At 65.5% G+C, this 23,526-nt stretch overlaps 3 protein-coding genes across 16 annotated transcripts in view; 2 read left to right on the plus strand and 1 right to left on the minus strand.

The window, feature by feature from the left end:
* SGSH (N-sulfoglucosamine sulfohydrolase) overlaps nt 1-23,526 on the plus strand; it is a 294,044-nt gene that overhangs the window by 1,159 nt on the left and 269,359 nt on the right. The window lies entirely within an intron of this gene.
* Nucleotides 794-22,150, plus strand: AATK (apoptosis associated tyrosine kinase). Of its 10 annotated transcripts, XR_009747772.1 has the most exons (16): nt 9,459-9,679; nt 10,717-10,850; nt 11,886-12,027; nt 12,804-12,883; nt 12,978-13,096; nt 13,568-13,655; nt 13,923-14,056; nt 14,715-14,799; nt 15,078-15,217; nt 15,357-15,506; nt 15,591-18,702; nt 18,838-18,985; nt 19,072-19,299; nt 19,448-19,643; nt 20,409-20,499; nt 21,676-22,150. XR_009747772.1 is itself a non-coding variant. In XM_061479886.1 (14 exons), exons 1-14 carry the CDS (start codon nt 850-852, stop codon nt 19,474-19,476), a joined length of 4,671 nt encoding a protein of 1,556 aa, XP_061335870.1. In that variant the 5' UTR covers nt 794-849; the 3' UTR covers nt 19,477-20,402. The 10 variants fall into 10 exon arrangements, 8 of the variants coding, with proteins under 8 accessions (XP_061335870.1, XP_061335871.1, XP_061335873.1 ...); XR_009747771.1 differs by lacking the exon at nt 20,409-20,499; XM_061479886.1 differs by lacking the exons at nt 9,459-9,679; nt 20,409-20,499; nt 21,676-22,150 and adding an exon at nt 794-931 and having other exon boundaries at nt 19,448-20,402.
* BAIAP2 (BAR/IMD domain containing adaptor protein 2) overlaps nt 21,341-23,526 on the minus strand; it is a 43,038-nt gene continuing 40,852 nt past the window's right edge. For all 5 annotated transcript variants that reach the window (XM_061479899.1, XM_061479898.1, XM_061479902.1 and 2 more), the window contains one exon: nt 21,341-23,242. In XM_061479899.1, the coding sequence (XP_061335883.1) occupies nt 23,173-23,242 (70 nt within the window). In that variant the 3' untranslated portion in view covers nt 21,341-23,172. The remainder of the gene's footprint in view (nt 23,243-23,526) is intronic.

The following is a 23,526-nucleotide window of genomic DNA, read 5'->3' on the forward strand; positions in this document are numbered from 1 at the left end:
GGGTGTCTTGCAGCGGCAGCTCCTAGATGGGGTCTAAGGGATGGGGATGGGAAGGGACCATCCCAGGGATGGGGATAGGATGGGACCATCCCACTGTGACCCCGCAGCTTTGCTGGGGTGTCTGACGGGGGTTTGATCTTTAGAGCACCCTGGATCTGGAGGGTGCAGTCCCATGTGCCGGGGCTGGGGCGTCGAGCACATGAGGCCGGGCTGTGTGGTCCTGCCTAGTCCATGGGCTCCCGGGGCTGGATTTAGGGGCTGAAGTGCAGTGGTGGGGATGAGGGGTGTCCACCTGGGGTGTGGGGGACTGTGCTGGGGCTGTGGGGGGGGCACAGCTGCCCTTCCCATCCCCAGTACTGTCACTGGGTCCCGTCCAGCTCCAGCCGTCTCCTGCCTCCGGTGCCATCACCGAGTCCCGTCCAGCTCCACGCTGGACGCTTCTGTCCCCGGTACCCTCACTGGGTCCCATCCCAAGTCCCAGCCCCAGTCCCGGGATGCCCGGGGCGGGTCAGCACCGGAACAGCTCCGCGGGGCCGGGCGGGGACCCCCCCCCTTCGGGGGTCCCGGCTCCATTGCAGGGTCCCGGTCCCGTTGCGGGGGTCCCGGCGGGTTCCGTGCGCCCGCGGGGGGCGGGTCCCGGTGCGGGTCCCGGTGCTGCGGCTCCGCCACCTGCCGCCCCCGCCCGCCCCATCCCGCTGCTCGGCGGCGGCGCGGCCCCTCCCCGGGGCACGGGGCGCGGGGCCGCCGCGGCCGCCATGGAGGAGGAGCCGCCGCCGCCGCCGCCGCCGCCGTGCCCAGCGCGGGGCCAGCGGCAGCCGGCGGCCGTGAGGCTCCCGCCGCCGCCTCGCCATGGGCCGCCTCGCCGCCGCCGCTGCCATGTCGGCCGCGTTCCTCAGCCCCAGCCTCGCCTTCAGCTCCCACTTCGACCCCGGTAAGTGCCGCAGCACCGGGGCCGCCCGGTGTTGCCCCCCTTACACCGGCCCCGGGGACCCTCCCGCTGCCCCCGGGGGTCCCTCCCGGGCACCCCCCGCTCCGCTGCCCCTCGCCCTCCCCGCCGTGCAATGCGGCTTTCGGGGCTCCCGGCTCCCGCCCGCCGCGGTGACAGCTCGGGGCGGCGGCGGGACCCCCGTTTCCGCGGAGGCAGCCCGGGGGGGGCTGCGCTGCCTCTGAAGGCATCTCCGGAGTGGAAACGGAATAACAACAAAGGGAATAATGGGGACGGCGAGAGGGAAGAGGAGGGGGGGTGCGCGGCGGGCTGGGGGTCACCCGTGGGGCTGGGGGAGCCGTCGGGGCTCGGCGGGGGGCCGGGGCCGGGTGTTTTGGGGGTGCACATTACATAAGGTGCCGTGCTACGGCCGCGGCGCGGCTGCGGGAAGATGCTGCAGGCGCGGAGCGGAGCAGGGGCTGGCTTTTGTGTGCGCGCGTTTTGGGGCTGCTGCAGCCGCAGCCTCGCCTCTGCCTCTCGCCCCGCGTCCCTCCCGGTCACCGGCGCAGGGCACCGTGTGAGCCCCTGGCCGCGGGCCCCGCGGTGGCAGCGTCCGGTGGGGCCGGCGGGGAGCTCGGCACCGGCTCCTTTGTTTACCAAATCGCACGTCGGGTACCGCGGCTCCCGGCGCCGCAGAGGAGGCCGAGCGGTGCCGGTGCCGGTGCTGGAGGCTGCGGGTGCCGGTGCCGGGCTCCCGCATCGCTCCCAGCCGCGGTCCTGGCTGTGCTTCCCCCGCTGCACGCTGCTGCCCCGGCCCTGGCGCTGCGGACGGGATGAATCCGTGGAGGGATTTAATAATGAACCACGCCAGGACTCACCAAACCGCGTCCCCGTTGCCAGAGACTTTGTCCCCAGCCCGCTCGGCATCGATTGCTGCTCGGGAGGAAACCTCTTTATTTGCATCTCAAATGCGGTAGCTCTGGAACGGAGCCGCGTTCACCCTCCTCAGCCTCTGGTGTGGTTTTTCTCTGGGTTTTGTGAGGTGCCCCCTTTGCCATCCTGATCCCATCAACCGGGCGTTTGCAGAGCACGTTTGATTCAAGCATCCTCCTCAAGAAGGTTTCCATCACCACGTACCCGGGTCAGGGCTCAGCCGCCGCCGTGCACTGCCACCCTCGGTTGCTGGCAGGGACAGGAATGAAAGGGGGGAGCAAACCGTGCTCCCCGTTTCATGGCTTTGTTGATTTTGTCCGTTTGGCAGCACCTCCTGCCTGCGCCAGCCCGGCTTTCCTAGGGTTTGCTCGTGCCAGTGGAAGGGGGGGAAGCGTTCGCAGGGCATGGTGGCACTGTGGCACTGCAGCTGGGCAACGGGATGGGCCCAGGGGCTCCAGTGGTGCCAAACGGAGCAGAGATGCTCCCAGCCCATGTTCCCACATTCCCATGCTGGGTCAGGCCATGGGCTGAGGCAGCAGCAGGGAATGGTGGCAGTGGCGTCCCTCGGATGGAGGTGCCGAGGTGCTCTGTGCTCTGGCCTCGCCGTGTGCTTGTTTGTCAGACATGCCCATGCCGGGCTGTGCCGGCTGCCTGGGCTGGGATGTGCCATGCAGGGGGATGGATGCATTCAGTCCTGATGCTGGGGGCTATGGGAGGGGTCCCAGCCAGGCAGCCTCATGGTTCCCATCTTGCTTTGTGGATCCACAGATGCTCCCACATGGCGCATGAAATGCCAGAGCCACTGGTGGAGCACCGACTGCCCCACCAGCGAGCGGCACCACCACGCTGCCCACCCCAACCCATAGCCTGGATCTCTTAGGCTTTCTGAGGGAGATGGGTGCTCATTCCCTGCCCTAGAAGCGCCATGACCCGTTGCAGCCCAGCTGAGCAGCCACTGCTTGGAGACACCAGGAAGAAGCACCACGTTCCCTGTGTCACCTGGGTGAGCAAGGCTTTGCTCTAGGGTCAGCAGCACCCTATCCCCTCACAGTGAAGCTGATGGCAGTTGCCTGGGGAGACAAGCAAGGGGAAAGGGCTGCTCCCCTCTTGCCTGCTGCCTGCCCAGGCTGCCCTCCCTGCTCCCAGCCTGCACTTCCCCATAGGACCCAGGAGTGCTTTTTGGTATCATGAGAAACATCCTCTTTTCCTCACCTGTTTCTTCTCCCCATGTTTTTCCTCCCCTTGGCCACCCTGGCCTTTCTCCCCATCCCATAATGGCCATTGAGGTGTCACTGGTTGCTGGTGGCTGCGGTGTCACCACTCCCTGCCATGGCTGTGGGTCCCTGCTCCTGTGCCCTGCGGTTTGAGGGTGTCATGTGCCAGGGCAGCGCAGGGCTCGAGGTGCTGGTGGGGATGGGTCCCTTCAACCCTGTATTTGCAGGCCTGGCTGGCACATGCTGCCATCCACTGCCCCAAAGCTACATGGTGGCAACAGCTCGGTGAGTGCTGGTGCATCCAGCATCATCATCCACTCCTGATGTGAGGATGGGAAAGGATTTAGGGAACTGCAGTGGGAAAGGGGCTGTAGCACCCAGAAGCACCCCAGCAGCCCAAATGGGGGCCAGGTACCTCCTGAGCTCCCACCCTAGCACCGTGAGAGGGTGGAAGGTGCTGCCAGGACTGGATGCAAAGGGGAGATTTGGGATAGGGAAATAGGTGGTGAAGGTGGTGGCTATTAGGAGCCATAATGGCCAGCACAGCGGGGACAGCACCGCAGCTGGTGTCCCGGAGCCTGCAGGGATGCTGCTGATGGAGCAGCCCATGGCGATGCCCCTGGCCCAGGCAATGGTGTTGGCACAGCACCACAGTGCAGCAGGGCCCTGCGCCCCAGGGGTGCTGCTTTGCTCCCTCCTTGTCCCCTGCTTCCCTCCCTCCATGTGCCGCTGCCTCCCGGCGCACACGGGCGGCTGCGTTCTGCGCGGCGACACGGATCCCTGTCAGAGCCAATTAGGAGAAATTAATACACCGGGGTTGAAAGAGCTCCGCGCTGCGGGGGGCAGTGGGCTGGCACCCACGGGCTCCCTGCCCGGCGCTCCCAGCTCTCCATGGGACACCGTGTGCCAAAGCAGCCTGCGGGCTCTGCCGCCCCGGCACCGCGTGGTGCCAGGCAGAGCAGGGCTCCGGTGCCCGCCTCGCTGTGCCACACCACCGGGGATAAGGGGGCAGAAACAGCACCACCAACGTGCTGAGCACCAGAGCATCCCTCCCGCTGACACAAGGGTCTGCATTTAGCCAGGGCCTGCCTGTGCTGCTGCCTGCAGCCAGGCAGAGTGGGTGACTCGTGCTTCCCAGGTTTTGCCTTGTCCATGTTACCGTGCCTCAGCATCCTGCTAATTCCCTGGGCTCAAAAACCCACAGCTCCTGTGCCCGGGTCAAAGGGGCCGTTGGGTCACTTCTCCTGTGGCTGAGCCTCATTCTACCCTGTGCTGCACCGATCAGTGAGCACGGAGGCACCTCCAGGATGGAGGATGTGATCCTGCCGTGGCCGGTGGCCGTTTGGGACTTGAATCCCTGCAGACACCCTGGTACCCCAGAGGGAGCCTGTGGGGACAGGGCTCGGTGTGGGGCTGGCGTGGAGAGGAGCTGAGCTGTGCTGACTCAGCGTGCCCGGTGGCAGGGAAATGAATCTCCTCTGGGCATTTATCCCGCTGACAGCCCGGGGAGCGTCGCTGGAGTGTGCTGTGTTGTAGGGCAAGCGCTGCCATAATAGCGCTTGCCATCGGCTGAGCTCTGAGAGCGGCTTCAGCCTGGGGGCATGGAGGGGACAGGGAGCACCCCGGTTGGTGCCAGGGCTCACAGTGGTGCTCGGGGCTGGCCGAAGGATGGAGAGGACATGGAGTGGGTGTGGAAGGGCTCAGCACCGGAGGAAAGGGGAGCAGGTCCAGGATTTCCTGCAGAGCCACCGTTCTGCAGCCCGGAATGAAGGCAGCGAGTGCTGGGGGGGTCCTGCTTCCCGTCCCTTCCCCTCTGCCAGCCACGGCCGGCGGCCCCCCTCTGCAGCAGCCGTGTTAAAATGGTTTGTTTTAATTACTGGAGCGAAGGAAAATTCCAGTGTAGGCAAAGGCTGTAAGTGGAGCAGCGCTGCCTGCCTGGCTGGGCATGCCAGGAGTGCTCGCAGGCTCCCATCCCGGCACTGCGGGGGTCTCCCGCTGCCTCTGCAGCCCTTTGTCATTCCTAAGTACCTGTGAGGTTGTGATGTGCTGCTCCCGGTAGCGGCTGCGCCCCAGGGGATGTTTGGAGCAGGGCTGAGACCCGCTCCCACCCTTGGGGCATCCCTGCCGTCATCACTATGACAAAGGAGGGCTTTTCTGGGCTCCCCGGTCTGTGTGATCCCATGCATATGGGAGATGGGTGCTGTGGGGCTGGCTGAGAGCAGGCGTGGTGTAAAGGGGTGCTGGGCTGGCTGGTGCTGAGCATCCCCCTTGGTTTGTGCCTGAGCATCCTGGATGCTGACCCCATCTCCCTGCTGCGCCATGGGATTTGTGTCTGGGCTGATTTCACCTCCCTAGGGGGTACTGTGGTAGCTGCCTGGGTCTCCTGAGTGCCCACCGAATGAGTGGCACTGGTAGGGCCATGCAGGGCCCTCAGCACACACTGCTGCTCAGGGATGGGATCAGCCGCTGTGGCTCTTGGTGCTCAAGCCAGCACCGTGGCTGCAGCAGCCATAGAGTATCCCACTGGGGCCATCTCCGGGGTCCCCTCCACACAGCCGGGCAGTGTTTGGGCACACAGGGCTGTGCCATGCCATTGGCCGCTGCCATGCGCTCGGTGATCATTGGGGTGATGATGGTGCCATCACCATGATGATGGTGCTCTGAGGTGTGGGGCAGGCGGGAGGGGGGCCCCCGGGTTCCCACTGGAGCAGCTCGAGGCTCGGTGCAGGGCTGGGTTCCTGAGGGCAGAGCCCCTCTGCGGCTCCTGCTGCTCCCGCAGCCCGTGTCCAGGTTTCCTCCTGCGCCCCGCAGCATCCCGCTGCCCGCTCGGCCCTCGCCCGCCTCCGGCGCGGGGCCGGCCGCTGTCTCCGCTCCGCTCGCAGCCATTGCTGCGGTTTCATAACGCCGCCGAGCGCCTCCGATAAAAATAGGCTGCCCCGCTCGGCGCTGCCGCTGCCGCCGTTACATAAACGCCGCTGCGCCGGCAGAGACAGACCCGGCCCGGCCGGGGCCGGCGGCAGGACCGAGGGGCCGCGCTCCCGGGCAGCCCCGGCCGCTGGCACTGCCCCGGCGTGGGCCTGGCATGGGCACGGCACGGCACGGGTGATGCTCCCCCCGGCACGAAGGGCTGAGGCTGTTCCTGTCCCTCGGGACAGTGGGTTTGCTGTGATGCAGCCGTAGCATCCTGTTGGTGAGGGTGGCTTTACAGCCCCCGGCCCAGAGCTGATCTGAAGCAAGAAAATTTGGCTTTAATAACGGGTTGAATCTTGGTTTGGATGCTTTTTTTATATATCATTATTTCTCTGGATATGGAGAAGGTTGATGCGCTGGGCTGTGTTGGTTGGAATCCCGGCTCAGCAGCAGGGCAGGCGTTGATGGAGGATCTTGACTTCTTGTTTCTCATCAGGCTGACATGCTTGGTGTATGCACAACAATGATGTGGCTTGGCCTGTGCTTATTCCAGCCCTAATTTTTATTTCATCACGTTACAAAATGATGGATGATTTTTTTTTTATTTTCCATCTAATTATTTCCTTTTTACTGCTAATTCATCCCAAAATGATAAAAACAGAATTAAGAGGCAAGAATCAATCTTTTTAAACCACTTCTGCATTGGTTAAATAAGCCTGCATTAAAAGATACATAAGGAGAACAGATTAACAGGGCATGCATTGCATTTAAAATGAACACACCTATTAATCACCAGAGAGGCTGCCCAAGTGGTTCTGGTTGTTTATCGTGGCAGAAGGGCTCCAAGGCTGGGGGTTCAGGGTGCTGCTTCCTCGTGCCCTGGTTTTGGTTGAACGCTGTGAGAAGACATGTGGCTCTTGGGGTGTTTTGGTGAAGGATGCTGTGGGTACCAGCTCTGTGCCGGGTGGCACTGGTGGGTGATGCCAGCCCTGACTCTTCTTGTGGATGCGCTCAGGGTGCAGCAGCCGGGGCCATCCCGCTGCTTCCCGGTGCCTCAGTTTCCCTCTGGAGCTGCAGACAGGCTGTGAGGCGCAGCCTTGTGTTTCCATGCTAAATGGCAGCGGATGGTTCCTTGCCGCCTGGATGCGTGTGGGTGAGCAGAGCGCTCGTCCTGTGGGGTGTAAAATTGCTTTCCTGGAAGCCGCCCATGGATTTGGGATTAACACGTTACCAGGGCTGTGTCTGTGCTGGGAGAGCTGAGCTCGCAGCTGGAGCTGCTCATGGGTCCTGTGCGTTTGGATCAGGCCCTGCTCCCTGCCTGAACCCTGTCCCACTCCCTGCCTGAATCCTGCCCCGCTCTGTGCCCAAATCTTGCCCAAATCCTGCCCTCCTCCCTGCCCAAATCCTGCCCTGCTCCCTGTCTGAATCCTGCCCAAATTCTGCCCTACTCCCTGCCCAAATCCTGCTCTGCTCCCTGCCTAAATCCTGCCCTGTTCTCTGCCCAAATCCAGCTTCTCCGAGCTGGGTGCTGAAGCCTGGCCCAGGGGGCTGCACCCCGGGGTGCAGGGCTAGCAGGTTGATGGGGTGGGGTGAGAGCTGTGGCGGGGTGATGAAGGGGCAGGAGGAGATGTGCAGACCGTGGTTCCAAGGCAGTGAAGCATCCATCACTCCTGCACAGCCCTGCGAGCCCTCACCTATCAGTGCAGCCCCTCAGTGGTCCCGGGGGCACCCACACTGTGTAAGTTACAGGTGGGGAAACTGAGGCACGGGGCAGCGGCTTGCAGCAGGTCCTGCAGCGAGAGGCTGGGCAGCAGGGAGTCAGGATGTGCTGAGCCCTGTGCCCTGCAGCTCCCCGCCCCGGGGCTCCCGTGTGTGCTGAGCCCGGCTGGGAGGTGCTGGGCAGCCGGTGCCCGGTGGGTGCGCGAGAGCCGGGAGCTCCCTGCCCGCGCCTGGCCCCGGGGCCGGGAGCGCGGAGCTGCCGCCGGGCTCTGCGGGAGCCCCGGCTCGTCCCTTCCGCACACGTCAGCCGCGCCGGGCTCCGTTGTCCGTCGGGAACAACGAGCGGCGGCCGCAGCATCGCCCCAGCGCGCAGAGCGGCCCAGCGCACCCTGCCATGGCCGGCGAGGCGGCCGCGACCGCCCGGCGAACGTGAGTCAGCAAAGGCACCGCTCCGCTACCGGCACGCGTGGGTCGGCAGCGCGGGCAGCGCCCGGCGCCGTGCGATGGGGCTGGGACCGCACCACGCCCGGGCTCCCAGAGCCTTCTCCCATCTCTGTTTGGAGCCGGTGCTCGGGGCTGCGACCTGGGCTGGGTGCAGGCAGCGCTCTGCCAGCTCCAGGGGGTGGGAGGGCAACGCGTGCCCAGCTGCATCCCGCTGCATCCCGCTGCATCCCGCTGCATCCCGCTGCATCCTGCTGCATCCAGCATCCCTGGTCTCTCTCTGTTACCGTTCTGCTCCTGTTTTCCAGGGCTGGATGCAGGGCTGGGGTAGATGCCTGTGGGGGCTGGAGCTGTGGCCTCACGGGTGCCCCCAAACCCCACAGGGCTGGCCGGGGTGATGGGTTGGTGTCACTGCCAGTGCATCCTGGCCCTACTGCTGGGCTGGCCCTGGATGCTGGGGGCTGCCTGGGTGATGCAGCAGTTCCTGCTGGCCAGGCTGGAGCATGCACTGAGCTGGCAGTTCTCAGCCTGACCCCGTCCCCAGGGTGAGGCTGAAGGTGCGTTTGGAATAGTCCTACAGGATCCCTATGGCAGGGGCAAGGGGTCCATGGTGGTGCCAAGAGCCAGGGCCAAAGGAGGGCAGAGCCTCAGGGTGGGATGCAGGATGTGGTGGGGCTCACAGCTTCTATTGAGAGCTCTCATGGCATGCAGCCACCCTGCTCCCTGCGCCCCGGTGCTCCCTGTGCGCTGGTGCTTTTGCAGCCACTGCTGCAGGTGCATTCGACCTGGTTTTGGGAGCATTTGGCCTCTGAAATGATGTCACACTTTCCATCCCACACTGAATGCCTGCGCTATGGTTACGGGAAGGGCAGCATTTGCTTTGCCCAGGCAGCAGGATGCTGATGGTGGCTCATGGTGATGGTGGTGCCCCTGTGCCGGTGTGACACCCGGCCCAGCCTGGGCTGCTCATGGTGCCCAGGTTTTGGATGTGCGGGGGGGGGGGGGGAGAACCGGGGCAGGCCCAGCCTGACCTCACTGGCCCGTTGGTTTGGAGAGTGCTTTGTTTGCTCCGGTTCCTGAGCCGCGGCCGAGGGGCGGCTCAGCCAATGGTCCCTGTTGGAAAAGCTGCTGTGGCCGCGCTCTGCTCCCTGTCGATGTTCAAAAGGCTCTTTTCAGTGAGTCATTTTCTCTTCTGCTGTCCCACTATCCAGGGAAAATGGTGACGTTCTCGGTACAAAGTGTGTTCACCATGGAAACCAGCTGAAAGGAGGGGGAACGCCACCCCCTGCTCCTCCCAGGTTCGGCTTTGCATCCATGAGCCTTAGAAGATGGCTCTTGAGCTCCTTTGCAAGCACCAGCAAAGAGTTTGGTGTGGTTTGGGCTTTGCCAAAGCACACGGGGCCTGGGCATCTGCTCATTGCTGTGCCGGGAGCCAGGGTGCTCCGTGCCCAAGCCGTGCGGTGCCAGGCAGTGCCTGGGAGCAGCCGGGAGCTGCCAGCTCCCACCGGGACCTTCCCGAGACCTCTGTGCCCTTCAGGTGCCGTTCCAAGGACACACAGGAGCCGGCAGCACGGTGATGGTGGTGGCAGAGGGGCAGCGTGGTTGGTGGTGGGGCGATGCCCCGTGGTCCATGCATGGGAGCTGTGTGTGCGCCATGAGCATCCCTGAGGGGCTGGGGAGGGACTGCGGTGCTGGATGGGGATTTGGACAGGAGGTTTGGCTGAACCACGGAGTGGCTTGGGGCAGGGCACCCGTTCCGTCCGTGATGTCCTGTGGGGCTGACACCGTGGGGCTGCGTGCGGGTCCCCGGCGATGCCGGCTCCGTTGGCAGCACCGTGGCCACTGGCTTCCTCCCACCACAATCGCGCCGGTTGTTCGCTCAGGCTCTGGGCAGAATAGTAATGTGGCAGCTGCAGCCGCGGCGGGGCCTGGTGGGGACGGGCAGCAGGGCCGCGGCTGCCACCGCTGTCACTGCCACCCAAGGGGACACGGCGAGGGCTGCAGTGGGGTGGTGGGTGCCGCGTTTGAGGTGTGCTGGTGCCTGGAGGATGTGGCGAGCGACAGGAGCAGCCATGTCCCCATCCTTGTGCCCTATGGAATGGAGCTGGTGTGGGGCTCAGAGCAGGAGCTCTGGTTTGCCCAGTGGTGCTTGCATGCAGAGGCAGAGCTGTTGGTGTCAGTGGGAGCAGGATCTGTCCCATGCCAGGGAGTCTCCTGCAGACCCTTCCCCTGGGGGATCTTGTCTCCAAGCTCCATGGGTGGGATGGGGCAGGAGCTGGCTCCGCCTGGGTGCTGGGGACCAGCTTCCCATCCTCCTGCTCCTGCAGGTGCAGCGTCCGTCCCGCCTCGGGGTGCCCTGTCCCACTCCATGCAGGGTCCTGACTCAGCTCTGAGGTCCCTCCTGGGCTCCCCAGCCGTCCTGGCCTCGGGCTGGGACAGCAATAGGGAACAGTGGTGCTGGGAACCCCAATTCCCCCATGACCCCTAATGTGCCCCAAAACATCCTGTGATCCCCCAGGACCCCCTGGCACAGCCTCATTGCTCCCGGTCCCCCCTTCTCCCCTGTCCCTGCAGACGGCACCCCCCTTAGCGAGCTTTCCTGGTCCTCCTCGCTGGCCGTCGTGGCTGTTTCCTTCTCGGGGCTCTTCACCTTCATCTTCCTCATGTTGGCCTGCCTGTGCTGCAAGAAGGGGGACATCGGCTTCAAGGTGAGCTGGGGCACGGGGACGTGGGCATCGGGGGTCTCCACAGGCCAGGCTTGTCCTGGGACCACGGGGGCTTCTCCTTGGAGCCCAGCAAAAGACAGAGGTGCCCAAAGGCTCTCAGTGCTGCTGCTGGGGCCAGTCCCAGTGCAGTGCAGGATGTGTCCCGGCTCAGGATAGCATTGCTCAGGGGGAGCTCAGCACACCCCCCCCCCACCTGCCGAGTGCTGCCAGGGCTCAGCATCACTGCGGACCATACCCTGACCCAGCCAGCATCCGCACTCTGCAGAGCATGGATGCTGCAGGGCCCATCATCACTTGGGAGTCGTTCTGTGACCCAGCGGGGCTCCCCACTCCGCAGTGCCTGCATCTACAGGGCTCAGCATCCCTGCAGACCCAATCCGGACCCACACATGCTCCGTGCTCCATGCGGGGCCAGGCCAGGGCATGGTTAAGGTCCCACCCGCACGCCCCGGGGGTGGAGGCTCCCTGACCTCACAGGCACAGAATGTGCCGAAGAAACGCTTTTTCCCTAATTGCTGGGATTTTTGTGGAGGCTCCGCGGCGCCCGGGCGGGAGGGGGGCAGCAGGACGGGGGGGGCACGCTGGGGCCCTTGTGTAACTGTCCCACACCAGCAGCAGCACTTGAGAACAATGAGCCGCTCGTGCCCCCGCACTGGTTATATAGGGGCCGGTGTGCGGTGCATCGCGGTGCATGGCACACCGCGGTGCCGGCGAGCTTGGCAGCGCCATGAGGCAGGGCTGGGCCGGGCGAGATGCTCACCATCGCCTACCTGCTAGCCCAGGCGGCTCTCGGGTGCCGGCGGCTGGCTGGGTGGCACAGCCAGGTAACGCGGTGGGGCGGTGGGCGGTGGGTGCCTGCCCCACGGCAGGTGTGCCATGGGGGTGCAGGCAGGGCTGCGTGCTGGAGGGGGTGATGCGGTGGCGGGTGAGGGTGCTGGGGCAGGCTGGGCAGTGGGGAACCCGCAGCGTCAGTTGTCTCTGCTGGGGGTGTGCCCCCCTGCGCACCCCCCGGACCAGGAGTTTGAGAACGCCGAGGGGGACGACTTCGTGACGGAGCTCTCGGCCCAGGGCTCGCCCGCCCCCCAGCATGGCCCCGAGGTCTACGTCCTGCCCCTCACCAAGGTCTCCCTGCCCATGGCCAAGCAGCCGGGGCGCTCAGGTAAGCTGGGCTGTTGGCAGGACCCCCGTGTGTTGCGGTTGGGGTCCCCCATCCCCGTGCGGTGGGGTGAGGTGGGTCCCCCCACTGAGGATGAGTGGCTCCAGTGGAGCAGGAGCATCTCTTGGGTAGGGGACAGGCAGTTGAGGGGAGCGTTGCTGCTGTTCCTCTGTGCAAGGGTCCGCAGCATCTTGTCCCCAGCCCCATGCGTGGCACCGGGATGTATCCCACTGGGGTGAGATGGGGGACACTGGTGAGTCCCAGTCCCATGTAAACAAGCCCACGAGTGGGAGAGGAATGTGGGGGGTGCCTGGCCATGGTCCCCTCCCTCCCAGCGTCACGCCCCAGCCTGGAGAATGGCAGCAGTGTGGTGGAGCCCAACAATGGCCCCATTGCTGCCTGCCCTTGGCATGGGTGCCCGAGGGGCAGGACCTGCACCGGGGTGGGGGGAGCTCGGAAGGGGCTAAATGCCAGAGCTCCGGCTGGGCTTGGCTTTGCTTTCCCTGGTCCCCAAGGAGGAGAAGGGACCACCCAATGTGGGGACACTGGTACCCTGCATCCCGCAGCGGCTGTGGGGTGATGCCTGGACAGGAGGATGCTCTGGCTGCGGGGTGCCTGGGGATGGCTGCTCCGGAGCACCCCGGGGCAGTGCAGGGCCTGGCACCGGGTGGCACGGTGGGGACGGCAGCGCTCGGCGGGGACCGGCGGGTAACGCGTGATGGCGGGCGGGCGGGCACGGGGCGCGGGGCACGCGGGCAGCTGGATGTGCTCCGTTACAGTGCAGCTCCTCAAGTCGGCGGACCTGGGGCGGCAGAGCCTGCTCTACCTGAAGGAGATCGGGCACGGCTGGTTCGGCAAGGTGAGCGTCGGGGTAGGGTGCCCTGGCACACCGCGGCTCCGCAGGAAGGGGTTCGGGGTGAGGATGGACGGGACGAGCCTGTCCCTCACCTCAGGTGTTCCTGGGCGAGGTGAACTCAGGCATCAGCAGCACTCAGGTGGTGGTGAAGGAGCTGAAGGCGAGCGCCAGTGTGCAGGACCAGATGCAGTTCCTGGAGGAAGCGCAGCCCTACAGGTACATGTGGGGTCACGCTGCGGTGCTGCTGCTGTTGGATGGTGCCTGAGCCCCCCCAGGCCATGTTCGGCCGCTGAGCAGAGCCGTGGCTGCCCCATGGAGGTGCCTGGCCGAGCTCTTTGGGCAGCACAGCTCTGTCCCAGCCCCACCACCTCTGCCTGGGCTCATTGCCGCAGGACAAGGGCTGTTGGCTGCGGTGTGGGGGCTGCGGTGAGGTCATGGCAGAGCAGGACCAGGAGCGGGGAGGGGGGGTTGCAGAGCTGCTCCCTGCCCTGCAGAGCTGAACAAATGTCCCTTTGTGGTGTGTTCTGGGGCGCTGGGACACGCTGGTACCCGCTCCCGGCGCTCCCGGCAGCCCCCGCGCTGGTCCCGAGCATGAGGAGGCAGGGAGTTGGTTCCCTGGGGGCTGCTGCTGTCCCACCACATAGCCAGCACAATGCTGATGTGTCCCCATCGCTCTGCCCCACACAGGGCCCTCCAGCACACCAACCTGCTGCAGTGCCTGGCCCAGTGTGCCGAGGTCACCCCATACCTGCTGGTGATGGAGTTCTGCCCACTGGTGAGTCCTGTGTGTCCCTGTGTCCTGTCCCACTCCCCCAGGTGCTGCTGTGGGGCAGGGTCATGAGGTACCAGGGATATTGAGGGGCTCCAGGCAGGGTGCACAGCATTGCTGTGCCCTGCTGACCCTGCAGTGGGATGGTGACAGTGACGGTGATGGTGATGGTGACAGTGATGGTGATGGTGACAGTGATGGATGGTGACAGTGATGGTGATGGTGACAGTGATGGATGGTGTCAGTGATGGTGATGGTGGCTCTGCTTTGTAGGGAGACCTAAAGGGATACCTGCGGAGCTGCCGGGGGGCTGAAGCCATGACCCCGGACCTGCTGACCCTGCAGAGGATGGCGTGTGAGGTGGCCTGTGGTGTCCTGCACCTGCACAGGAACAACTACATCCACAGGTAGGCTGAATGGTGCCCCCCTTCCTGGGAGGAATCAGAGGGTCCGGACCCGTGCGGTACCCAGGGCACCATCGCTCCCGCCCCGCCGCTGCTCCTCCCGCCCAACAATATCCTGGTGCTGAGTGAGTTGCAGATGGAGACTCCAGCATCAGTGATTTTGTTGAGGAGGGGGTGCGCTGACATCGGGGGCCACCGGATCTTCCCCACCCGCCAGGCTCTGGTGGTGGGCCCCTGCGAGGGTGCCCAGTGCTGTGGTTGGGGGGCCGGGGAGTCCCCGGCTGTGCCAGGGAGGGACGTCCCTGTGGGCATCCCGGCTTCCGTGGATCTTGCCGCACCGGTGCCGCACTGGGGATCTCATGTGTGCCGCCGGGAGCCCGGCTCGGTGCCAGGGCTCGCATTGCCTGGGGACACCCGCTTTCTGCTTGGCTCAGCGCGTGATGGATGGATGGACGGACGGATGGAGATGCAGCTGGAGCTGCGCGGGCATTCCTGCTGTGCATTTGGTGGCTGGTTATCGGCACACCCAGGGTTGGGCAGTGAATCCCGCCACTGCACACCCATCCTGCTGCCACCACCAGCACACCGGTGGGGCTCCCGGGCAGCGGGTACCCCCCTGTCCCCCATGGCAGCGGTGACAGCCCTGGGGTTTGCTTGGCAGCGACCTGGCTCTGCGGAACTGCCTGCTCACCGCAGACCTGACCGTCAAGATCGGAGACTACGGGCTCTCGCACTGCAAGTACAAAGTAAGGCTGGTTTGGGGAAGGAAGGGGCTGGGGGCTGCCTGCTGGGACCCCACACACATGAAGATGAGGGGGAGCAGGCAAAGGGGAGGAAGGATGTGATGGGAGGCAGGGTGCCAGGAGGAGCAGAGGAAAGGGCTCAGGACTGGGTTGGAGGTACCATGGGGGGGATCAGGCATCGGGGTGGCTGGGGAGGGCAGGCGATGGCGGGGCTGGGGCAGCTCTTGCCGCGGTGTGGCCGGTCCCTGAACGCGTAGGTTTGACGTTCTCTTCTCGTACTGACCCTGCATACTTGGCAGGACGACTACTTCGTGACGGCCGACCAGCTGTGGGTGCCGCTGCGCTGGATCGCACCCGAGCTCATCGACGAGGTGCACGGCAACCTGCTCATCGTGGACCAGACCAAGGCCAGCAACGTCTGGTGAGCGGGGCCTGGCGGGGCAGAGGGATGCGGCTGGCACGAGGCATGCGGAGTATGTCGGGGTGGATGGGTTTGGGGCCACCATCCGGGAGCACTGTGGGGGGGTCCCGGTGTCCCCAGCATCCCGCCCTGCCCGCAGGTCGCTGGGTGTCACCATCTGGGAGCTGTTTGAGCTGGGCAGCCAGCCCTACGACCACTACTCTGACCGGCAAGTGCTCGCCTACGCCATCAAGGAGCAGCAGCTCAAGCTGCCCAAGCCCCAGCTGAAGCTCTCGCTGTCGGAGCGCTGGTGAGGCCGCATCCTGCCCCTTCCCTCTCCTCGTCCCCGGGCGGGTGCGGGGCCGGGGCTGACGCTGGCCCCTCGCTGCGGCAGGTACGAGGTGATGCAGTTCTGCTGGCTGCAGCCGGAGCAGCGCCCCACGGCAGAGGAGGTCCACCTGCTGCTCTCCTACCTGTGCGCCAAAGGGGCGACGGAAGCGGAGGAGGAGTTCGAGAAGCGCTGGAACTCCATGAAGCCCAACGGCAGCTCCAGCGGCAGCCACCACGGCCCCGAGCTCTCCTCCTTCCCGCTGCTGGAGCAGTTCTCGGCCGACGGCTTCCCCTCGGACGGGGACGACATCCTCACCGTCATGGAGACCAGCCACGGCCTCAACTTCGAGTACAAGTGGGAGCACACCAAGACCGACCACTTCCAGGCGCCCCTGGGCTCGCTGAGCCCCAGCAGCGCCGCTCGCTACCACGACCTCTACTACCCGGCCACGACCACGGCGCGCCTGAGCCTGGGGGTCTCCCCCTCGTGCTACGACTGCAAGCCCCCCGGCTGCCCCGGGCTGCCGGCGCCCGGCGTGGTGCCCATCCTGGGCGCGCACAGCCCCTCGCTGGGCAGCGAGTACTACATCCGCATCGAGGGCCCCGGCGACGGCGGCGCCGAGCTGGACTACGCCATGTGCACCTACAGCCCCGCGGGCGAGCGCGGGCCCCTGCGGCCCCCGTCCTGCTGGCGAGCACAGGGCGCCCGCAGCGGCAGCACCTACGACTCCGACAGCAGCCCCACGGTCTCCCTCAGCATGGAGCCGCTGCTGGGCCACGCACCCGCGGGCGATGGCTCCTGGGAGTGCGCCGAGTACTACCCCTACCCCTGCCCCGGGCAGGAGCCGTCCCCCGAGGGGTACCTGCTGGAGGAGGAGCCCCCCCAGGCGGGCAGGCAGGACTGGCCCCAGCCCAGCTTCCAGCCCCACGTCTTCACCGACCCCTTGGGGGTCTCGCCATCGGTGACCTGTGCCTACACCCCCCGTGGGCGCGGGGAGCTGCGGGCGGACCCTCCGGGCGGGTGCGTGCCGGGGCCGAGCGCGGCGCCTCCGGACTGCGTGGCGGTGGAGCTGGGCGAGGAGAGCCCCCCGAGCCCCCCGCAGGCGCAGGGCACCAGCCCCGCATCCCAGCGGCACCCCTGGGCCTCCAACAGCTCCTCCAACAACAACATCGGCAGCGGGAGCCCCGCCGAGGCGGCGGCCGGGGACAGCTGGTGCTACCGCCGCATGATCACCTTCCGCGGGCTCATGGCCAAGCCCCTGGGCACGGTGCCACGCGGCCAGCTCGGGGGGTCTCCGCCGGGACACGACTTCCGCCGCCCGTGGCAGGATCAGCCCCCCGGTGCGGCCGGCGGCTCCTCCTCCCCGTGCTGCTCGCCCTCCCCGCGGCGTCAGGCCTGGCACAGCCGTGACTCATCAACCTCAGGCCGCCTGCAAGCAGCAGCGCTGGCTGGCAGCCCCGCCACGCCGTGGGGCCCCGCCACGGCCCCCGCCACCGCAGCAGGGGCCCAGCACGATGCCCACCCGGAGGAGAGCGCCGAGGCGAGCAGCCCTGCCCGCAGCCCGCTGCCCCACACCGCGCCTGCACCGGGGCTGGAGGAGGCCGCCACCATGGCTGGCACCGGCACCCCGAACCACAGCCCCCCCGCGGAGCCTGGCATAGATGGCTCCCAGCCCGCGCCCGAGCCTTCCGGGGCGCCTGCGCTCGTGCTCATGGAGGCTGCTGCCGACAGCACCGGCTGTGCCGCGGGCGACGCGGACCGGACGCCGGACAAGACCTGCTCGAGCGCCAGCTTCCCCAGCGCGGGCGAGGGCAGCGACGAGGACACGGCCGAGCTGACCTCGGGCGTCTTCACCGACTTCTCCGGGGACTACCCCGAGCGGGCGGAGGCGGCGGCGGCGGCGCCCTTCAAGTCCCTGCAGAAGCAGGTGGGGACGCCGGATTCCCTGGAGTCGCTGGACATCCCGTCCACGGGCAGCTCCTGCGAGGTGTGCAGCCCCACCGCCGCCTTCGCGCCCGCCGGCCAGCCCAAGGCCCTCGACAGCGGCTACGACACCGAGAACAACGAGTCCCCCGAGTTCGTCCTCAAGGAGCCCCACGAGCCGCGGGAGCCGGAGCCCTTCGGCCAGCTGGGGAAGGCGGCGCCGGGGCTGCCGGAGGGCGAGGGTCCGGCCCCCGAAACGCGGCTCCCCACGGCCCTCGGGGCTGAGCTGCAGAGCCTGGCCGAGAAGAACCCGTACCGCGACTCCGCGTACTTCTCCGACTACGACGCCGAGGCCGAGCGTGGCCCCAAGGATGAGGAGGACAGCGATGGGTCCCGGACCCCGGAGGCAGAGGAGGGTCCCCAGTCCCCCGTTAAGGACATAGGGAGAGCCCCCGTGCCGGGAGAGGACCCGCTGCACCCCCCGGGGGCACCCGGCAGCCCCCCGGCAGCGCCCGGTGCTGCGGTGGCAGTGGACACGCCGGTGCCTGGGGGTTTGGTGGGGGACTGGCGTGGGGCAGAGGTTGGGAGCACCCCGGTCAGCCCCACGGGGCAGGCGCCTGGCACTGAGCAGCGTCCCGCTGGCACGGGGCTGGTGCCGGGCAGCTCCCTGCGCCCCGGTGGGTCAGTGCCACACAAGACTTTCCTCTTGACCCCGGTGCCGGCGAGCCCCGGGGAGCCGGTGTCCATCGGAGGGACCCGTGTGCCGGAGGGCATCCCTGGACCTGGGGGAGCGGCGGTTGGGGATGAACAGACTGTGCCGCCCGCGCCGGGGCTTGGGCATCTGGGGCTGCCCCCCGAGGGGACTGGGGCAGACGACGCGCCGGGGGGCCCCAGCACACTGCGGCCGGGGGACGAGTCACCCCCGGGGCTGTCCCCGCTGAAATCCCCCCGGGAGCCGCGTCCCGCAGCCCCCGAGCGCCGCGAGGAGCCGGAGGAGGATGAGGAGGACACGGAGGACAGCGATGAGTCCGATGAGGAGCTGCGCTGCTACAACATCCAGGAGCAGAGCGAGGAGAGCGAGGAGGAGCCGGCGGCCGTGCCCATCGTGGTGGCCGAGAGCCAGAGCGGCAGGAACCTGCGCAGCCTCCTCAAGATGCCCAGCCTGCTCTCCGAGTCCTTCTGCGAGGACCTGGAGCGCAAGAAGAAGGCCGTCTCCTTCTATGATGATGTTACCATCTACCTCTTCGACCAGGTAGGTGGCCATGGGCTGGGCAGAACAGGGCGCTGGTCGTGACCCTGTGGTGTTTTAGGGTGCCATCCTTGTCCAACGGGACCGATGGTGGGAGCCATCCCCAGGGTCTCCTCCCGCTTCTCTCCCCTTGCCCAGGAAAGCCCCACGAGGGAGCTGGCTGAGCAGAGCTTCCCGGAGCCCCCCCAGCCTTCGGGGCAGCCCCCCGACAGCAGCAGCCCCCCCAGCCCCGCAGACCGGCTCGGAGCCTCGGATGACTCCTCGGACGGCAACGCCTCGGAAGAGAGTAAGTGGCTGGTGGGCAATGGGGGTGGCAGGGGCCAGGCTGGGGCGAGCCCACAGTGGCCTCAGCCCCCTCGATCCCTGTGGCAGGCGGTGGCTTCGAGTGGGACGATGACTTCCCGCTCATGCCGGTGAAGCCGTCGCTGATGGCCTCGCTGACGGGGCCGCCGGCGGAGCCCGACCCGGCTGTGCCCGCGCTGGTGCCGGTGCAGAAGCAGGTCCTGCCCATCCAGTTCTCCCGGTTCACGGTCTCGCCTGCTCCGGTGTCCCGGTTCTCCATCACCCACGTCTCCGACTCGGACATGGACTCCATAGGAGGTGAGTCCTGAACCCCCTCGACAGCCCGCATGGTGCAGAGCCCATGGTGGGAGCTGAGCATGGGACACCCTGCGGCCATCGTCTGAAGGGCCGGGGGGCCCATGGGATCATTGGGTCCCACTCAACGCCGCCTCTCCATCCATTGCAGGCAGCAGTGAAGATGGTGACCGGGAGTGAGCCAACCGGGACGCCGGCACCGGCACCGGCACCGGCACTGGCAGGGGGTGGCAGAGCACGGCGGGGCCGGGAGCGGGGGCCACGCTCCGGACTTTTTTAGGCAGATTTTCTCGGAAGGAGCTCGTTTGCTGCTGCGAGCGGGAGCGGGGCCGGCCCGGGGCCAGGCGGTGGGTGACGGCCGCGCGGGGTGCGGGTGGCTGCGGGTGCGTGTATACATAGACACATATATATATATATAGACATATATATATATATAAATTATAGCAGTTAAAGGGTAGTGCCCTGACCTTGCTAACATTTGCGGAGTGTCTCCCCCCCCCCCCCCAGTGCAGTCCCCCCTTGGCTTCTCACCCGTGTGTGCTCCTGAGGTGGTGTTTGTCCCCGCACCCCCTGTGCCATCCCCTTGGTCTCGCACCTCACGGCGGTTTGGCTGCCCCACGGCTGCCCCACAGCGTTCCTGAGCGAGGGGCCGCCAGCTGCTGCCGCTGCTCCATGTCACCCTGAGTGCGCCCATTCCCATTCTGGTGCTGCTGCACCAATGGCTTGGGGGCCTCAGAGGGCTGGGCAGCTCCCCCCTTGCTTTTTGGGGAGCAGTCCTTAGACCCCAAGGGCTGGCAGGACCCCTGCCCCGCTGCAGTGGGGAGCAGCATGGGGAGGGCTGGTAGGGGGCTCCTGGGACCCCCGGGACCCACTGACCCCACTATTTTTGTATTTAAAGAAAAGGATACCCCCCCCCCAAGCACCCAAACGCACCCTCAAAACAAAACTTGCTGTTGATGAACCCACATTGATGCGATTTTAAGTTATTGCTGCCAAAGAGACGTAATGAGTCGGGGGGGCGGGGGGGGGGGCACTCGTGGTTCTTCGTTCTGGTTTCTTTCTTTGTTATTTTTTGAAGTCATTTGAGGCTTAGGATCATTGTGCAATTCCAGCTTCCAGCAGGAAATAATGGAAGTAAGCGGAGCTGAGTGAAACCTTGAGATCAGGGCGGGCCCCTTTGGGGTCTATAGACCAAACCCTGAGGTGAGAAATGCCCCCCCACCCCAGTCCCGTGTCCCGCAGGCCCCGCTGGCACCCCATGTACCTGGGGCGAGGGCACACGTGCTGGTGCACGGAGACACGCACACGTACACACACACGTGCACCCACATGTGCCGGGGCTGGCGCCGGGGTTCTCTCCGTGCCAGGGCTGGCTCTGCCTTGGCACAGCTCCGGCACCGAGCCGCCGCTGGCTGCCCAGCCTGGTGCCGGGCACAGGCGCTACCCCACTGCCCCCCCCCTCACCCAGCCCAGCCTGGAGCTGTGTCCCCATCATGAAGCTGTTGTCCCCAGGGGACAGACAGAGTCCGGGGGGACCCCACATTCACCCCCAACACCCAGGGCGGCCGTGCCTGCCCCGGACCCCCCCTGCTGCTGTTTGCGTCTCCCCCAGCAGCCGAACACTGATGGCAGTTCCTGCTTTATTTGTTGTATTTCAGCTCCAACCTGGCCTGTAAACAGCACCCCCCCCCCTCCAAACCCCCATCCCAGTTCTTGCAAGCCCTCCCCTTACACTTTGCAGCGGGGGGCTGACATCCCCACACTGGCTGGTGTTACCCACCAGCAGTGGTCCACCTAAGGATACCCCTTTCCTGCAGCACCCATCCTGCTGCTCCCCAACCCTGTGCCCCTCCTCTACCCCCCTGTCTGCATCCTGCATTGCACAGCCCGACTCAGCATTGCAGAGGGGTTTGTTCATCCCCCCCCCCAGTCCCCCCTTGCACCCAGGGTGATGGGATGCTGCTCCCCCCCACCTCCAGCCCCCGGGTTTGGTCTATGGCGCCGCAGGTCCCTGCCTCTGGAGGGCAGCATGAGGACAGAGCTGTGTCTTGGAGAGTTGTTTTTAATAGAAAGGCTATTATTACATTGTCTATTTTACCAATACGGGTCATAATCGCTGTATTTTTTATCAGTGCTGATTTCCATACAGCTCCCAGCATGTGTGTCAAATAGCATCGGGCCAATAATAAAGTTTTTAAAATATCTTAAGCCGTTTCCTGCCCGGATCATTGCCCAAGGCTGGGACCGGGGTGGCTCGGGATGGAGACCGAGGACGCTCCAGGGCCAGGCGGATGCCTCCAGCCAAGGGGAACACCGAGGGGAGGGAGGATTTTCTTGTTCATAAATTATATATTTTTCTCATAAAAAAAATTATTTCAGGTTACATCTTGCAGGTGCCACAACTGAAGGAGGTGCAAAGGAGCCCCAGGGGCTGGCTGGAGCCTGAGGGGGCTGCACAGGGGTCCTGGGGCAGGGCTAGAAGAGGACAATGCTGGGCCAGTGGCCAAGGGGAACCCAGGCATCCGTCTCCTGGGCTGTGACGCCCCCCTAATCTGCTGCTCTGCTCCCCAGCCCCTCGCTCCTGCCCCGTGTGGTCCCCATCCATCTGCTCCAGCCCCAGGAAACGAAGCAGCAGCGCATGGACCATTGAACCAGCCCCTTTCCTGCAGCAAGAGCCATCGGAGGGGACACAGGAGCCACGAGCCATCGCGTCTGAGTGGGCAAGAGCCCTGCCTGCATGGAGACCCACCAGCAGCCACCCGTGTGCCCAAGGCTCCCGGTGCACAGCAGAGCACCCGCTGCACTTGCGAGTACAAAGTGCAAATATGACAAATACAATGGAAAAGGCAAACTCTCCGAGGGCAAACTCTTCGAGGGCTCTGCCCAGCCTTCAACCGCTCGCCCACAGGAGACGCGGTTCCTGCCTGGAAAACCCTCTTCTCCCCGTTTCCATAGTGAGGATGTGGACCCCGTGCTGGCTCGGGGCGAGCGGCAGCGGGAGCTGTGGGATCGGCCCAGGAGGCAGCTTGCTCGTGGGCGCACATCCCTGCAATGAGCTTAACAAGTGTGTGTGTATATATAGATATATTTCTTTTTTAACCTATATCTATCTCTTTCTCTCATGCAGCTCTAGTAACAGAGGAAGAGCAAACAGCCAAGCAAGAGGTCTGGATGGGAGAGCCTGTCTGCGGGGAGCAGGGTGCCCCTTCACCCGCTGGGCACCCAGGCACCCCAAGGCACGCTTAAACAGAGCCCTCACCCCAAAAGGATCATTTTTCCTAGCTTATATTTTACAGCAGTACCGTAATTCCCAACTGCGCACACAGACCGGAGCAGTCCCCGTCCCGGCAGGGGCTGTGGCACCAGTGTCCCACCACCTCCCAGCCTGGAAACTGGGGTCTAGCAGGAGCTGGGAGCTGCCTACGGCACCCACCACCCCTTTGGCTTGCACAGGGTATCCCGGCTATGCTGCCTGTACCAGGGGTCCCTCCGGCTGGGCAGGGGGAGCAGAGAGACCATCTCCCCAGTGCCGTTGCTGCTCCGAAGCACAGCTCACCTCTGGAGAGCTATTTTCCAGCTGAGGCCATTCTCCCAGTCATGGTGAGCTGCTGCTAAGCCTAGAAGCAAACTTGCTATGGGACGCGCTGCTGTTGTGCAGCAAAGGACAAGGCTATGGGCAGTGGTTTAACCCTCTGCCACCGAGGGGAGCAAGCTGGGTCTAGAGGAGCAAGAACTGGGGCACTAGCGGGAGCCTTTGGCTTTCAAAGCAGCAGGGTTAAATAAACTCCGCCTGAAGATGAAGTCCTGGCAGGCGGACATGCAGTGGTGAGGAGCAGGCGGCGGGTGCCGCGTGGCACAGCGGGCACCGGCGCGGCATCAGCTGATGAGCGGCGCCGAGCGGTCGTTGGTCACCGTTGGCTTCAGCTGGACGTTGGCAAAGGGGTTTCTGCAGAGAGAGAGGAAGCGGTTTAGCAGGAGGGAGGGGGGCAGCGGGGCCTGTGAGGACGGGCACGGGCACAGCCAGCGGCGACGTGGAGACACCCCCGAAAGCTTTTGCTGTGCTCGGTGCTGGGCACCCCTCGAGGCCGTCAGAGATCCTGGAGCCACCGGTCGCGTTCCCTCCATCTGCCTGGGACCAGCAGCATTTGGGAAGGGGTGAAGCTGGAAATGCTCTGCCCTGTGAGCCCCTGGGCTGAGCTGCTCCCAGCTCCTCTGCTTCTCTCCCTGTTA

This window comes from Pezoporus flaviventris, unplaced genomic scaffold, assembly GCF_033815535.1.
Source record: "Pezoporus flaviventris isolate CSIRO_AGI_PZ_B2104156 unplaced genomic scaffold, CSIRO_AGI_Pfla_v1 ptg000158l, whole genome shotgun sequence".
In the NCBI taxonomy this organism is placed as follows: Eukaryota; Metazoa; Chordata; class Aves; order Psittaciformes; family Psittacidae; genus Pezoporus; species Pezoporus flaviventris.